Source organism: Eptatretus burgeri, chromosome 7 (assembly GCF_056783735.1).
Source record: "Eptatretus burgeri isolate ZD-2024b chromosome 7, Ebu_testis_v1, whole genome shotgun sequence".
Classification (NCBI taxonomy): Eukaryota; Metazoa; Chordata; class Myxini; order Myxiniformes; family Myxinidae; genus Eptatretus; species Eptatretus burgeri.
In genome coordinates, this window is record NC_140967.1 from 41,291,291 (window position 1) to 41,309,187 (window position 17,897).

Below are 17,897 nucleotides of genomic sequence, written 5' to 3' on the forward strand. Positions count from 1 at the left end.
AAGGGCATCACTGCAGACTTTGCCTGAGATAAGACAGAATTTCTTGACCTTGTGTTTGCCTTCAAATCTTGTGAACCGAACCCATCCTGATTTGTCCCCATTTTAGCTCCTTATACCCATTGTTTACTGGACTTTGTGTCCATCTCATCCGAAAAGGTAGAAAACGTTCTGTCGATCCGTGGCTTCGGCGATGGTCCCAAATGTATCAGTGCCCATGTTCTCAAATCCTTCTCTCCTACTTTTGCTTCTTCTCTGTCGACACTCTACATACGGCCCATTTTTCTTTGTCCACCTCCCATCTGCCTGGCAGTCAGAAAAAAAAAAAACTTACTCCAATCCAAAAGACGGATACAAAAACCAATCCTATCAACTACAGAGATGTGAACTTACTTTGAAGTCAAAGCAAAGTCATGAAATCCATCATTCCCACGATGTGGTCATTCTTCTTGTCAAACAGCCAGATCACTGACTATCAGAATGCATTCCATCCTAATCACTCAATTCTTGAAATGTTGCAGTTCCTCTCTCAGCAATTAGAGATCCTAAATCTCCATTAAGAGGTCAGTACCATCTACATATACTGTATATATATATATATATAATTTGACATAATCTGGCATCCTGCTGTGCTTTCCAAGAGCTCTGCTTGTGGCATTACAAGGCTGTTTTCATTCCAGTCTTTCTGACTTTGTACACTCACAGTCATGTGCTGATAAAAATTGGAACACTCTCCTCTCCTTTACCAGTGAAGGCCGAAGTCAGTGGCTGCGGACAATTCTTGGTATTCATCAAAATAAATGACCTCACAGATGCTCTAGAAAACTCCATATTGTTCTGAACAGTCCAACATTCTACGAACAGGTATACAAAAGCTGCCTCACTCTCTTTTGATCTGGAATTTATTAGAAGAGCTGGTATCATAAATTCAACATGTCCTTCAATTCTGGAAAATCTTACAGATTCACCCTGTCAGTCCAGAAAGACCATCAAATTTTTAAATCTCAAAAGCCTTTGACAAAGTTTGACATCGGGGTTTGATATCCAAGCTTCCCTCTTTCGGCTTTCCTCCTTCACTCTGCTCTCTCTCTCATAATCGAGCTTTCTCTACGACCGCTCTATCTCCGTAATTGTGATGGTTCAACATCGACCCCCTTCCCCATCAACAGTGGTGTACCTCAAGGTTCCGTTCTGTCTCCAACATTCTTCCTTCTTTTTATCAATGACCTTCTTTCTTCCACAAATAACCAAATGCACTCTTATGCTGATTAATCGACATTACATTCCTCCATGTCTTTCCCATCTGCCCCCATATTCCCTCACTCGATCTACATCTCGTTTCATCACAGCCACCTTTTTTTCATTCGGAGTTGGACAAGATCTTCCAGTGGGACAAATGTAATCAAGTTAAGTTTAATGCTTCAAAAACTTAATTTCTTCTCATCTCTCTTTCTAGGTCTCCTCTCAACTCTCCAATCTCCTTTGAAAGCTCTACAATTATACCATGTGATACAATAAACCTATCAGGTATTACTCTAACTTCAAATTTATCCTGGAATCCACACATTACACAAATAGCTAAGTCTGCCTTGAAGAAAATGGGAGTCCTGTTCGGATATCGAAGATTCTTCTTTTCTGAACAGTTGCTCCAACTATGTAAGGGATTGATTCACCCTTATAGTTATATAGAGTACTGCTCTCACATCTGGGGAGGTTCCAGCTCCACATACTTACTGGACAGAATTGAATACAAAGTTATTCGACTTGTCAACTCAACCAATGTGACCTCAAAGCTCGACCCACTCAAATTATGCTGCATAGTTGGCTCTCTTTCTCTTTTTTACAGATATTACTTAGGTTTCTGCTTGTAAGAACTTGCTGCTTGTGTACCTCCACCATTAGCGAGACCAAGGAATACTCGACAAGCCACTACATCACATGATTATTGTCTGGCCATTGGCAACTCAAGGGTGGGCCGTGACGATGTCTGTTTCTTCCCCTCCACTGCCAAACTCTGGAACTCTTCACCTTCTCACGTCTTCCCAAACACTTTTGACCACCTCCTTTTCAAAAAGCAGATTTTTTTTACTTTCTTAAAAACTCTTAGCCTATTCTCTCTTTCCTTACTTTTCTATTCATGCAGTTCTTTTGTTTAAGGCTTGGCCTCAATGAGGACTATTCAGTCTGTGCCTGCAGCTTTCAACATTAAAAAAATTAAAAAATTAACACACATCCATTTCCTTGGTCACCCCACTGGAAGAGGTTCATTTCCAATTGACCTTACCATCCAACAATCACCTTACCATCTGACATGACCTCTCCTGGGTAGACCATATAGCAAAGCTGGCCAAAAAGCCAGCAGATGACTGGGCATCCTCTGTCATTCTCAATTTTTCCTTGAGAAAACAGAACTATTCACAACCTACATCACCTTTATGTGTAGCTCAACGAATGAATGCTTTCCCCAATGGGCTCGAGTCCCAATATCGCAAATGTTTGTCCTGCATTCTCGGGAATCTAAAGTTCTCAACATTATTGGAGTCTCCCATGATGAGGCTGAAGCACAAGGTTAGTTGCTCTATTTGCAGGCAGGTACGTAGCCTCTCTTTTTTTTTTCTTTTACTGCCTCCCCTCTATTGTAATTATTGATATAGACTCCAAATCAGATAATGAAACCATCATCTACCAGTCATGCCATCATCTACCAGTGACACAACATCAGAAACATCAACAATTCTCAAAAGCATGATGTACTAGATAGAAAGCAGCCAAAAACAAACTTGGAATTACAAAGCATCCCAAAATGAAAAGCCCGTCTGTGTCCGCTTTGTACTTGAACTAAATTTGATGAAAACAACAGTAAAACGAGAAGGACACTCGGTAGAGCACATACCTCTGCCACACAATGCCTGATCCAGGAGAACATATCTGGCCCAATACATTTTTGAAATATCATGGTAAGTCTCATTTTTGGCCCCATCCCTCAATGGTGAAGAATCACTTGAAAATTAAATAATTATCATATCCGGATTTGGATTCAGATCTTCCCCAGGATTGAATCGATTTGTCCTTGTCACAAACCCTACATGTCCACCAAGTTTCGTCTGAATCCGTCCACAACTTTTTGACATATCGTGCTATATATCGGTTTATCCCCATCTCTCGATGGTGAAGAATCACTGCAAAAATTATCGGCTCCGGATCCAGATCCAGATCTTCAAAGTTGAATTCTTCCTTGTCACACACCCAACGTGTCTCCCAAGATTTTGGACTAACGATGCAGAAATCAAGAAAATGACCAAATACCAAGAACTCAAGAATGAAGTGAAAAGATCTGAGAAGCTGAAGAATGCCAAAGTTGTACCAGTGATGACGAAGAACCTCATGGGAATGATGAAGAACCTCACAAATATATTAAAAACCATCCCTGGGAATATTACTACAAACAAACGACAGTTTGAAGCCATCCTGGGCTCAGTAACGATCCTGAAGAGAGCCCTTGGCACAAAACCTCACAACTTGGTCTGTGAATTGTGATGGACCCCTTACTGAAATAAAGGGGGATACTTTGAGCCCACCCTTGGAGGACTCCATTTCACATTCTGAAACTCACATATGTAGATACCAATCAAGTATATATATATATATATATATATATATATATATATATATATATATACATATATATATATATATATATATATATATATATATATATATATATATATATATATATATATATATATATATATATATATATATATAGCCTGGTGTTGGCGCAGTGGTTAGGGCAGCGGCTTGGGATCCAAAAGGTCCTGAGTTCAAGCCCCGTTGGGCCACTGAATTAATACACCAGGGGGTTGACTCAGCCTGTCATCCTTCCGAGGTCGGCGAAATGAGTACCAGTATACTGGGACGGTGTATGCCCCGGTTAAAATAGGTGTACCATATCCCTGTGTCGTAAGAGGCGACCAGGGTTGCGTCAGGAAGGGCATCCGGCTTAAAACATGTGCCAAATCACTATGCGGATCACACGGATGATCCGCTGTGGCGACCCCTAACGGGAGCAGCCGAAAGAAGAGGAGGAGAAGATATATATATATATATATATATATATATATATATATATATATATATATATATATATATATATATATATATATATATATATATATATATATATATATATATATATATATATATCGCCAACCTCGACGATTCAGATTACTTACTGGGTGTCTAAACCCACTACCAATCCCTTCCGTGATGCAAGATGGAACTTTCAAATGAAGGAAAGGACGCAATGAAACGGGTCACAATTTAACAAGCACATTTTATTCCACACTCAGCCAAGCACGTATTTACAGTTATACAAAAACAATGCACGTATACAGTCAAAGCAAGAACACAACGCAGAGTTACAACCGAATAAAAAGGGCAATTACTTTCAGCACACTTATACAGGTTTACTTACAAGACTGGCGCCACACATACATTTACACAAAAAGCAAAGAAAACAAAAGCCACCCTCATAGGCAAGGAGGCAGACAAGTCCGTGGACCAAATGCACTTGGAACCTGGATGAGCGGCCAGGTCCACGAGACCGAAGTGGTCTTACCCGCGCCCTCGTGGCGCGATGGCGGGCAAGCCGCAATATCAACGCAACACGCCTGACTCCGTGCCCCTGGCGTGCCCGGTGAGCTCTCTCCGGCGTGCTCCGCGCAAGCACGTGTTTCTCAGTCAGCACCACGGTTGGGGTGGGGAACGGACGGGGTTACCGGCGCTATCTCAGCGCGGATGGGGGGAATTGTTGATGCCCGGGATGGGGAAGGTTCTTGTTGCTCGGGATGGGGAGGGGAATGGCTGACGCTGGGTCCCCCTAACGGGGCCTCGGGACCACACTGACTCCGGCGAACTCTCGCCCCCGAGCCTTCCTCCACGTCCCTGTTCCACTCCTCAACTCGTCCCTCGACCTCCACTCCGAGCTCTGTCTCCCGTTTGTCGCTCGGGCCCCGTCTGCACTGCCTGCTTCGAGCTTCTTCCTTTCCACCGTCCGTCCCCGTATATCCTTCACTGCCGACTTCTCCGACTCAACTAGAGTCACAGCTCCACCGACTGACTCACAGCTCCACCGACTGACTCACGGCTCCACCGACTGACTCACGGCTCCACCGACTGTCCTCGAGCCGCGCTGCGTTCACTATTATATAGCCCGGGGGAGGGGCGTATATGCAAATACGCGAATCAAATCGCGTTTGGAGGCGGGGCTATGCCACCTGATGTTCAACCATTGGATGGACGAAAAGGGGGCATGAACCTCTCCTGATCCGTTTCTCTCTCCAAAAAGGGATCCATATGCTTCGCGTTTGGAGGCGGGGCCACACCGCCCGACGCTCAGCCATTGGACGGACGGAAAGGGGGCGTGAACCTCTCCTGATCCCTTTTTCCTCTCCTGAAAGGATCCATGTGCACTCGTGGCACGATGCGTTTGGTAACAATCACCGAACGGGCTGTGGACAGCATGACATTCGGTGTTGACAGATGGTGTGGTTGATGGTTGTGGAGGGAGAAAGGCGAAGGTGGTGGGGGGTTTGCTGTGGTGGTTTGGTTGTTGGCGGGCGTCGTTTGAGAATGGGGGTGAGGCGATGTTTGCGGGGTGGGGTTGTGGAGGTGAAGGTAGTGGCGGTTTGGTGTAGTTGTTCGTGGGCGTTGTTGGTGGTGGCGATTTGGTTGTTGGGGGATGATTGGTCCAAAATAATGACAGAGAAAAGAAAAACGGCTATCTCAAAGGATCGCAGCCCGGTGAACACGGAAATTCCCTCTAAACAACGGTGGGGAAATCTAACTACACAATTACTTATCGTCATAACTGATCGAAGGACCTTTCTGGTGTATTGCAAATTTCCAATGCCGTAACAATCTATATATATATATATATATATATATATATATATATATATATATATATATATATATATATATATATATATATATATATATATATATATATATATATATATATATATATATATATACATACACAACCGGGTGTAGTGGCATGCGCCTGTAATCCGGCTACTCGGAGGCTTGGGTTGGAGGATCGCTTGAGGACGGGGGCTCTGCACTTGGCCATGCTATGAGAGGGTGTAGGGCAGCCTGGACTCGTGGCGAAACCCAATCCTTATCCCTGGTGTCGTAAGAGGCGACCTGGGTTGCGTCAGGAAGGGCATCCGGCGTAAAACCTGTGCCAAATCAGTATGCGGATCATAATGGATGATCTACTGTGGCGACCCCTAACAGGAGCAGCCGAAAGACGAACAACAACATATATTTATATATACACACACACACACACACACACACACACACACACACACACACACACACACACACACACACACACACACACACACACACACATATATATATATATATATATATATATATATATATTGTTGTGGTTGAGGAAATTCGCAAACCACCATTCAGGTCCCATAGGTGAGATATCTCTGTAAGTATATGTGTAGTTAGCCCAAACCCGTTGTTTAGAGGGAATAAATGTCATTCATTCGGGCTGCGACCCTTCAAGATAGCCGTTTTTCTGTTCTATCTTTATTTTGAGCCAACCACGTCTCAACAGCCATCACACAACAACCACCAACCGCAACGCCACTTCACAAGAACAACAACGCCAACAGCCACGACGTTTACCGTCACAACTCGCTCTCACAACCATCGCATCACCGCCATTCCCGCGCCGCTTGTGGGCACCGATCCTGGACTCGTACAGGGCGTGCACCGAGCAGCGGGTGCAAAAAGCGGCCTTTCCGAGAAATCGGATCAAGAATGATTCACGCCCACTTCTGTTCCGTCCTATCAGCGAGCGTGGGGCGATTTGGCCCCGCCTCCAGGCGCGTCGGAGTATAATCGATATATGCAGATTCGAGGATCAGGAATGATTCACGCCCACTTTTCCTCTGTCCAATGGGCAAGCGTGGCTCCGCCCCTGAGCCGATCCTGATCCAAAAATCTGCATATGGTTTCTCCTGTCGCACTATAAAGCACCGAGCGCGGGGCGAATCGGGGAAGAGTTGGAGAGTTGTGGCGGCTGCGAAATCAGTCGAGAGAGTGTCTGTCGGGGTCCGGAGAGTCTGGAGAAGCCAAGGAGCTTTGTGGAGGTCTGCGCTCGTGTCAGAGTCGGGGAGCTGCGGAGAGGGGAGGCCGGGAACGCGGTCGAGGTCGCAGTGGCGTCGCTCGTCGCGGGACCCAAGCCAGCCAGATATCCTCTTTCCCCCGAGCATCAACAACCCCCCCCCTGTTTCCCCCTGCGCTGAGATAGTGTGAGAAGGGGGCCCCGTTCCCACCCCATTCCAGGCAGTGCCAGCGAGGCCCGCGGAGTCGGGGCGCCGCCGCCATTTTGCGGCTCATCACCAGACGGGTAGGCTCGACGCGGTCTCGGCCCCAGGCCCGTCTGCCCCCTCATCGTTGAGGGTGGCCCCTTTTTCTTTTGCTTTGGAGTATATGTGTTGTCGGCGCCATCTGTGAAGTAAAACTGTGTAAGTGTTGCCGTGTGCTCGCGTAGTCGGTAGTAGATCTGCATTGTGTTTCTTTTGTTGCAATTGCTTTTGGTGCGTAATTGTTGTTTCTTCTTTTGTTACATTTGCTTTTGGTGCATAATTGTGGTAATTGTATATGTGTGCTTTCCGTTTGCCGCGGAATAAATGTGCTTTATGTTGAACTGTTTCTCCCGTTTCGCTTCGTCTTTTCTCTAATTGAATCTCCATCTTACTTCACGTAAAGGGTTGGTCGTGGGCTAAATACGCCCGATAATTAATCGGAACCGTCGAGGTTGACGATAACACCGCTCGGTTATCCCGATAGTACGGAACGGGTCGCTTAAAGTGGCCCGTGTCCGAAGTCGACCTGCGGCGAGGTGCGATCGCCCGGTCTACCCTCCGTGTGGGTACTTAGGTAGGTCGAATTTGGCGAACAACCCTATCCCACGCGGGGGGCCAATTGGCACGATCGTGGTGAGGCCGAAAGGCCCACCCGTGACTAGTTCCTGGCGTTAGTCCGAGAGGGTCACGACGGGATTGTCCGTCCGGTGGGCGACGTGCCGCGATTTGAGTTACGTGGCCGCCCGCACGCCGGCGGGCGCGAATCCGCAACAATATATATATATATATATATATATATATATATATATATATATATATATATATATATATATATATATATATACACACATACACACATACACACATACATATATATATATATATATATATATATATCACACATACATGTGTATATGTGTATATATATATATATATATATATATATATATATATATATATATATATATATATATATATATATATATATATATATATATATATGTATATATATATATATATATATATATATATATATGTATATATATATATATGTATATATATATATATATGTATATATATATATATATGTATATATATATATATGTATATATATATATATGTATATATATATATATATATATGTATATATATATATATATATATGTATATATATATATATATATATATATATATATATATATATATATATATATATATATATATATACATATATATATATATATATATATATATATGTATGATGTATGATATATACACACACACACACACACACACACACACACACACACACACACACACACACACACACACACACACACACACACACACACACACACACACACTGCTTTGCGGTTTATTGGAATCGATGAATTGTTTGTAAATGTTTCCAAAGGTAAAGCAATCAAGCGATTCATTTGCTTCATCAGATTTCATGCACAATCTGCAGCGTTTGCTCTTTCTCGTCGATGATATTGACGTTTTCTGTGCCACGTGTTGCGCACGGCGGTGTAACGGGCGGAACATCATGAGCAACGTACACATTTTATTTTCGTGTCGAGTTGCCAATCGTCGTTTAACATAATGAATAACGTTAAATATAAAAGAGTGCGGCTTGCTTAGACAACTTATAAAGATACGACGCGCACAAGAGAGGAAAAAAACAAAACGTGCTTCCTGGTTCTTTTTATTATTATTATTATTATTATTATTATTATTATTATTATTTTTTGTGTGCGCAGTTTGGGGGGTTTTCGTTCAGGTTCAGGTTCAGGTTCAGGCGATTTCGTCCGTTCGTCGTCCAACTCGTCTTGCTCCGGAATTCAAGGGGCCACGTTTGTGTTTGAGGTACTTTATTATTGTTATTTTTTTTTTTTAACGGAAGGCCGTGAAATAACCGGCATCTCCTCGGTTGTCCCTTGAAACGTGAAGATCAACGCAGCGATGGGAGTCTTGGGGTTGATGACGTTCATGAACAACTGTCCTGGAGGCTGTGAGAAAGTGAGTCTCCACGAGCTGGCCACGTGTCGGCGTGGTGCCGGTGTTGGTGCCGGTGTTCGACCCGGTGTTGGTGCCGGTGTTCGACGCATGGCCGTCGACGCCCCCAGCATGGTTCGAACGTGGTACACACCCGAGGCGTGGGTTCAGGGTGGTCAGTGGAAGGAATACATGGCTTCTCTGAGCCGGTTCCTCAAGGCCTTACACAATGCTCACCTGCACCCGGTGTTCTTCTTCGATGAAGGTATAACCCAAATGAAGCTGCAGAAGTGGGTGCAGCGACGACTTAAGAACGGCCAAGAAATCTCTGAGATATTTAAGTACGTCAGGCACACGGGGCAACAACCCGGACGGAAGATGTTCACCATACCGACTTGTCTTTGCACTTTCAGCAAACTTGCCTTGCGCTCTCTGGGAGCTGAGGTCGTGATTTGCTTGGGGGAGTGTGACAAGGAGGTGGCTCGTTATGCCAAGGACATGGACTGCATTGGTATCCTCAGCGCTGACTCTGATTTTCTCATCTATGACACGGTTCCTCTCCTGTCAGCGCACAAGCTCAACATGGACGACATGAGTACCGTCATGTACTCCAGAGAAGCTCTGTGTCGGCAGCTTGGTCTCGCCGTGTCAGACCTTCCGGTGCTCGCCTGCCTTGTGGGGAACGACCACGTTTCCTTTGATGAGTTGCAAGTGTTCAGGACAAGGTGTGTCGGTAATTACCGTGGTTGCCGAGCCGATGTCATTATTCCTCGTGTGGCACAACATGTGTCCCACCTGCCGCACGAGCAAGATGCTCTGAAGTCCATTGAGAGGAGTTGTTTCCCGATGCGCTCTCAGGGGGTTTTGTGCGATGCCGTGGCCGAATACCTACTACCTGGGCAGTGCACCCCGTGGTTAGATTGTACGACGGACCGCAGTGAAGCGGATGTGGAATCTCCTCTGTGTGATGATGCCAATCTCCTGCAGGTGAATTGCTGCACGTGATGTCCTCCTTGAAGCCGGAGTTGTGAATGGAGATACCTCTTTTTTTGTTGTTGTTGCTGTTTGAGGGTAGCAGAGCTGCTGTTGCGTACGATGGAAAATGCTATTCACATTTGATGTCTTGGTTTTTTGATTTGAAGGTGCTTGAGAAAAGTGACCTGTCAAATGCATATGACTGCGGACTGGATGGAGACGAAGGAAATCCATGATTAAACTGGTCTTACTCGGTCGAGATCACTAATGGTCTGACAGGATGGCTTGGAGCTAGGTACACTCACCTTTAAGCCGTCTAGCCTGGGTTTGAATCCCGACCCAGCTACAAACTGTCAACCCGGTGTTTCACAGGCAGGGTGATTCATCAATATGTGTGTGTGTGTGTGTGTCCTCCCTCGGATGGACGTTAAACTGGCATCACATCCGACGGCATTAGTTGGTGGACTTCAAAGATCCCACAGTGTCCTTCCCGAACAGTATGCAGACGCAGCCGGCACCATGGCCATATTACAAGTTCCTGTCCTAACTACTTCCTGGAAGGCAGTCGCAAACCACCCAGCTTCAGCCTTGCCAAGAAACGGCTTTGGCAGCACGGACGTTCTGTAACAGAATATGGTATATCAGAATCAGAATGTTGTTTCGTCATTGATGTCATGTGAAAGGATTGCACCGCATGCCCAAATTTACATACCCGAGTCTTCTGCCATTGTTGATAGAAGACAAAATTGATATGGAGAATTCCATTGTTAATATAAAATATCAAGATCCATGCACCTCATGAATGACGAAGCATCGGTGCTGCCGACATCGCAGTCTTTTGGCAAAAGTTATGCTGGGTGGTTTGCCACTACCTTCGCAGCAGTTGATTACAGTGTGACCACAACCTTGGCTTTTTTCACAAGATCTTGGCCATTCGTTGTTCACCTTGGCGTCTTGATTTTCTATAGGTTTTCTATTATCATCGCTTTTCCGAAACCTTGTGAATTCGTGGCTTTTTTTCTTTGGCTCACCTTGGCATTTATGAAAATGAGGAGTGGTCACACTGGTTGGTTCGGGCAGGAATTTGTAATTTGTTGAGGGTACCGGCGATGACTCGCATCCTCTTTCCTGAAAGACACCGTGGGATGTTTAACGTACACCAATAACCATTACTGGCAGGCAGGACACCTGTTTAACGTCCTTCCAATGGACGGCACACACATCGATGAACCACCCTGGTGAGTGCACGTATCTGGTCTATCCTGTCAGAATGGTCATCTCGTGCCGAACTAATCTAGTTGATGGGACAATGCTAATTTTGTGCAATTGAGCAGCTTTCATTCAGTGTGACCGACATGACAAGTCCTCTTACCTGGCACGTTGTATTTATATTTGTTACTTCACAGCTCGTACAAGAGAAGACCAGTGCAGGTCAGATGAATTTCGTTCACCACGTCCTGTTCACTGGTAAAGTTGAGTGGTCAAATGCTCTCGAGGATCCGGACGAAGCATCGCTCCCACCAACGGCTCTGATTTACCGCTTGGTCAGGCAGCACATATACAGCTTGGTTCTCGGGGCTCGGAGTGTTGGTGAGTCTGTAGCGATGGACTCGAGTTTATCTCATCATACTCTCACATCTTGTGCAAATAATTTCTGGAGATTGGAGAGATAAGTTAATTTAATATTCATGTCTGATCGATTCTTACTTCTGCCACTGAAGGTGGGTGGAGGTTATGTTTTCACCCTGTCTCTGTCTGTCTACCTGTTTGTCTGTGAGCAGGATATCTCAAAACGTTATGGACGGATCTGGATGAAATTTGATGGACAGGTTGGGTGTCTGCCAAGGACGAACTGATTTGATTTTGGTGAAGATCCGATGCGGATCCGGATATGAAAACTTAATTTTTATTTTTTTTTAAAGTGATTCTTCACCGTTGAGAGATGGGGCCAAAATGATATCGAGCACAATATTTCAAGATGTTGTGGATTGATTATGACAAAACTTGGTGGATGCTTCAGGTGAGTGACAATAACGAGTCAATTCGATTTTTGGGTAAGGTCCACATGCAGATCTGGCCTATCAGTCTGGAAAGGACGAACAGGAAAAGAGGGGGTCCAAGTCCAGTAACCTGTGAGTACGAGGGCATGGTGAGGTCGGCTTAATGCGTGTCGAAAAGATTGCAGGTAGGGAAGGGGTATCACTTGAGATGGTGGTACACCGCCTGCTTTGAAGTGTAGCTGGAAGGAAGAGTTGGACAGAACATCCTCGGAAAGGCGGTTCCACAAACGGGAGAAAAGCGGAACGAAATAGTGGAGGTGGGCAGAAAGCCAGGATTTTTGGGAGTTGAACCAGAAGGGCGTTTAGATGATTCTCCAAAAAAATGTTTTTTTTAACAAAAACTGGCCTTGTTTAAACATGTGAATTTACTGTGTGTATATTGTATGAAGCAAACGTCTTGTTTCCTTTCATCTGTTCTCCATCTATTGCTTTGTTAAAAGAAGTCTTTGAGCCACAGTTCATCAGGGCAGAAAGCCGAGTAAGGGACCATTCAGAAGAAAGCACATTTAACCAATTAGATTATTTAGACTGCTATGGTTCGATATGGTCAGACTTGCAGAGACGTACATTGTTTATAATTATAGGAAATGTCACGATAGCAAATTGTCAGCATAAGGCAGGCAATCCTTTACTTAATAGTATTGTGTAGAATTTATTGCAGATCTGGAATTGATATCAAGACATAGACAAAGCAATGTAAGCAATCCTTTTGGGTTTGCTTGGTTATATATTGTTGATTTTAAAATGATCCCGATCAGATTAAATGCTTCATGAAAATGAAGAATTCGCTGCAGAGCGAGTGTAGGGGGCTGGCAGGATGGCCTAGAGTTACGCACACTCGCCTCTGAGCTTATTCAGCCTGCGTTTGAGTCCTGACCCAGCTGTAAACTGCCTTTCTGGTGTTTCACAGGTGGTTTCACAGATGATTCATCAATTTGTGTGCCGTCTCTCGGATACAAGTTAAATGGGGTGTCCCGTCTGTCGGCATTCGTTGCCGGCAGAAGAGCATTTCGTGAAGAGGAGGCGAGCTGTCGCTGGCATCCTGGCCAAATTGCAATCCCTGCCCTCACCTACAAGGGGGGGGCATTGCATCATCGGCACAGCCGCACCCTCAGCCAATGATGCTACTCTCAGCCTTGTGCTATATATGAGAAAACAAGAAGACTGAGATTTTCGTGCAGAGGTAGCATTTGCCTGTGAGCGGTCTAGTCTTGTTCAATCATGAACATCAATATTGTTGTGGATTTTCGGTGTGCGGGCGACCGCCTTTAGCTAAATTGCGGCTGTGCGCGCCCACCGAATGAGCAATCTAGTCGCAGATTTTCGGATCCAGGCCGAAACCCAGCTACAGGTGTTGTTAACCACACCATAAATCAGCCAACTCTTCTGTCCACGCGCAACAGGGTTGATCGCCGAATTGTCGATGTACCTAATTATTCGCGCAGACAGAAATTCTGGGGATTTACACCTCAACGGAGCCTGCACGAAAACGAGCCGCTTTAAGCAGCTCGTTCCGTTTGTGATTACCGAGCGGTTTTATATCGCCAAGCCCCGTCGGACCAGATGTACACTTTATCGGCTCTTATTCAGCCAGCTATTTATTCCGAACGCAATTATGGCAGGAAAGGACTCAACGAGCAGGTGACGTTTCAACAATGGGGACATTTATTTCAAATGCACGTATGCAATGAATGGGGGGATGGGAATGACACGAGCAAAAACCTACAGCCGATATCTATTTATTATGTACATGCACTTACAACAATTCTACTTGGTAGACAAGGCACCACAGACTTTAATTCAAAAACCCCAGAAAGGAAATATAGAACTGGGCTCGTAAGCCTTTAATATTCCTCGGAGCTGGGATGACCGAAGGAGCTCGGCGAGGCCGTGAAGGTTACCTTTGTCACCCTTGAGGCGACTCGATGGTCTTTTTGTCGGTGACCCTCTGTATGTCTCGGTTGTCAAAGCGGCAGCTGTTGTCACCGCGGCTTGGTTGGTCCAGGGCCTAGCAGCGCGCCCTGGTCGATCGGGCCTGGCCGACGACGCTTCAGAGGAGCGAACGGGCCTTGCTATTTTCGAGTTGATGCTCTTTAAGAGCCCGCTCACTCCTCAGCATCGCTCGACCGACTCGGGGCTCGATCGCCTGTACCGTTATGTAGCTGGCTGGCGACCTCTCTCCGGCTGGCGACTTTCCTGCTGACTCCAACTTGACTGCCTCCACCGACCAACTCCGACCAAAGAGACTCTCGGCGTCGAAACGCGCCTTTTTATAGCCCCGAGGGGAGGGTCGCCCTGGGCTTCATCGCCCAAAATCAGCGCCCTCCCTTCTTTCACCTTTGAACTTTCACCCCCGGCTGGCTCCGCCGCTTTCGTCGTTTTGCAAGTCATGCGTGGCGGTGTTTGAAATCACCCTGCCGCTGCGAGGATGCCATCGTGTTCGCCTCTGGAGATGTTGGTTTTTGGGGATGTTGTTGTTGTTGGTGAAAAGATGGTGGCGCCATGGAGATGCTGGTGAGGAAATGTCGGCGGTTGTTGAGATGTTGTTTGTGGAGATGATGGTGAGGAGAAGTTCGTTTGGTTGTGGAGATTGGTGTTGAGGAGATGTTGGTGGTTGTGGCGAAGGTGGTGAGGAGATATTTAAAATATCGATAGGAAAGAATAACACTACCTCAAAGGTTCACAGCCCGACACACGAATAAATCCTGTTATACATCGGTGGGGAAATCTAACCTGGACACACACTTATCGACATAACTGATCTTCGGGGAACCTGAATGGTGTTCTGTGAATTTCCACAACCGTAACAATATAACCCACTAATCTGGGAACATTGTCATTCAAGCAGTCAACGTCCTTGGGATTGAAAATAACTGAATAACGGAAGTTAATGTATCGATTATAATACCCCTTTAAAAGGGAACCCAAACACTCAGACCACTTCGACGCTAACCTATCCCTTGATACCCTACAAAATAGACATGATGTGTCTTTTTTCTGATTTCAGAATTGTAAGGTAGGTAAATTTGCGATAAAGTCAAAATCCCCTTCTTCTTCAGATTAGCTGTGACGTCACACATGGAAGGAGACCGCCAGATCCGCACTGTGTACGGGCTACATTGCGGTGCGATTTAACTCAAACGGCGAATAAGTTTTGATTTTCCACAACTATGCTGAGTCGATGCGTCCTTGGTGCTTGTACAGTTATACAAACCGAGATGGTTTTGTGCTCCACCCAATGGCCAAATGACCGTAAGTTTGCCAGAAATTTGACGAGGTTTGTCTGAAATACCCGCGTGTGGATCGGGCCAACAAAACGGTCACTTTTGTGCTCAGAGCACGTTATAAAACGACAGAGATGGCTATAGATCTTGTGGTTTTCCTCTGCGATTGAGAGAGGATGCCACTCCAACGATTAAGCGGAAAAACAGCCGTCACTCAAAACTAATGCCATCTCCACCCAGCTACCAGCACATGCACAAAGGATATTTGAAGGGTGAATCAAACATCTGTTGCCATTGCCCAGCAGTTACCACAAGAGCACCGGAAAAAATAATTATTGATGATCAACACAAGTTCATACAAATCAAATGAACCACTGTCTATTTACAGTGAAGAGAAAGTATTTATGTACGTTATTATGTGCTACACCGAGAGGATTTGACCGAGGACGCTGAAACTTTCAGGCCCCCCCCCAACCAGCCCCCACATAATCATGACCCCCACAATACCTACCATCACCCCCACAATATGCAGCACCATCCCCCCCTCCACTCCACCCTACTTCCCCCTCCACAATCCCCATCCACTGGGAAAGGACATCAACACCTCACGGCCATTATGGTGGGACACGGCACAGCCACAAATAGCGTCCGGGAAAAGTATGACTCGGGACAATCCCGTAACATACAAGACACCTTGGTCAGCCTGAAGCGGTGGGACAAAGCATTCATAGCCCATTTTTTCCGTGATGTCCGAGTGTGCTGGGCAGTTCTAATGCTGTTGGCTGATGACGGGTATTTCGACTTGAGTAATATATTGTTGCAGATTCACGCCCGCCGGCGTGCGAACGGCCACGTAACTCGAATCGCGGCACGTCGCACACCGGACGGACAATCCCGTCGTGACCCTCTCGGACTAACGCCGGGAACTAGTCACGGGTGGGCCTTTCGGCCTCAGCACGATCGTGCCAATCGCCCCCCCCGCGTGGGATAGGGTTGTTCGCCAAATTCGACCTACCTAAGTACCCACACGGAGGGTAGACCGGGCGATCGCACCTCGCCGCAGGTCGACTTCGGACACTGGCCACTTTAAGTGACCCGTTCCGTACTATCGGGATAACCGAGCGGTGTTATTCGTCGGCCTCGACGGTTCCGATTAATTATCGGGCGTATTTAGCCCACGACCAACCCTTTACGTGAAGTAAGATGGAGATTCAATTAGAGAAAAGACGAAGCGAAACGGGAGAAACAGTTCAACATAAAGCACATTTATTCCGCGGCAAACGGAAAGCACACATATACAATTACCACAATTATGCACCAAAAGCAAATGTAACAAAAGAAGAAACAACAATTACGCACCAAAAGCAATTGCAACAAAAGAAAAAAACAATGCAGATCTACTACCGACTACGCGAGCACACGGCAACACTTACACAGTTTTACTTCACAGACGGCGCCGACAACACATATACTCCAAAGCAAAAGAAAAAGGGGCCACCCTCAACGATAAGGGGGCAGACGGTCCTGTGGCCGAGACCGCGTCGAGCCTACCCGTCTGGTGATGAGCCGCAAAATGGCGGCGGCGCCCCGACTCCGCGGGCCTCGCTGGCACTGCCTGGAATGGGTTGGGAACGGGGCCCGCTTCTCACACTATCTCAGCGCGAGGGGAAACAGGGGGGGTTGTTGATGCTCGGGGGAAAGAGGATATCTGGCTGGCTTGGGTCCCGCGACGAGCGACTCCACTGCGACCTCGACCGCGTTCCCGGCCTCCCCTCTCCGCAGCTCCCCGACTCTGACACGAGCGCAGACCTCCACAAAGCTCCTTGGCTTCTCCAGACTCTCCGGACCCCGACAGACACTCTCTCGACTGATTTCGCCGCCGCCACAACTCTCCAACTCTTCCTCAATTCGCCCCGCGCTCGGCGCTTTATAGTGCAACAGGAGAAACCATATGCAGATTTTTGGATCAGGATCGGCTCGGGGGCGGAGCCACGCTCGCCCATTGGACAGAGGAAAAGTGGGCGTGAATCATTCCTGATCCTCGAATCTGCATATATCGATTATACTCCGACGCGCCTGGAGGCGGGGCCAAATCGCCCCACGCTCGCTGATAGGATGGAACAGAAGTGGGCGTGAATCATTCTTGATCCGATTTCTCGGAAAGGCCGCCTTTTGCACCCGCTGCTCGGTGCGCGCCCTGTACGAGTCCAGGATCGGTGCCCACAAGCGGCGCGGGAATGGCGGTGATG

The 17,897-nt window shown here is 46.4% G+C and overlaps 1 protein-coding gene across 12 annotated transcripts in view; it reads left to right on the top strand.

Annotated features, from left to right (window-relative positions):
• Positions 1-9,143: 9,143 nt before the first annotated feature.
• The window catches only part of FAM120B (family with sequence similarity 120 member B), a 90,194-nt gene continuing 81,440 nt past the window's right edge, over positions 9,144-17,897 (top strand). For all 12 annotated transcript variants that reach the window (XR_015060025.1, XR_015060026.1, XR_015060023.1 and 9 more), the window contains exons 1-2: positions 9,144-10,376; positions 11,771-11,954. Coding sequence is in view for 5 of the 12 variants with exons in the window: in XM_085888130.1 (XP_085744256.1) it covers positions 9,357-10,376; positions 11,771-11,954 (1,204 nt within the window). In the remaining 7 variants the exon portion in view is untranslated. The remainder of the gene's footprint in view (positions 10,377-11,770; positions 11,955-17,897) is intronic.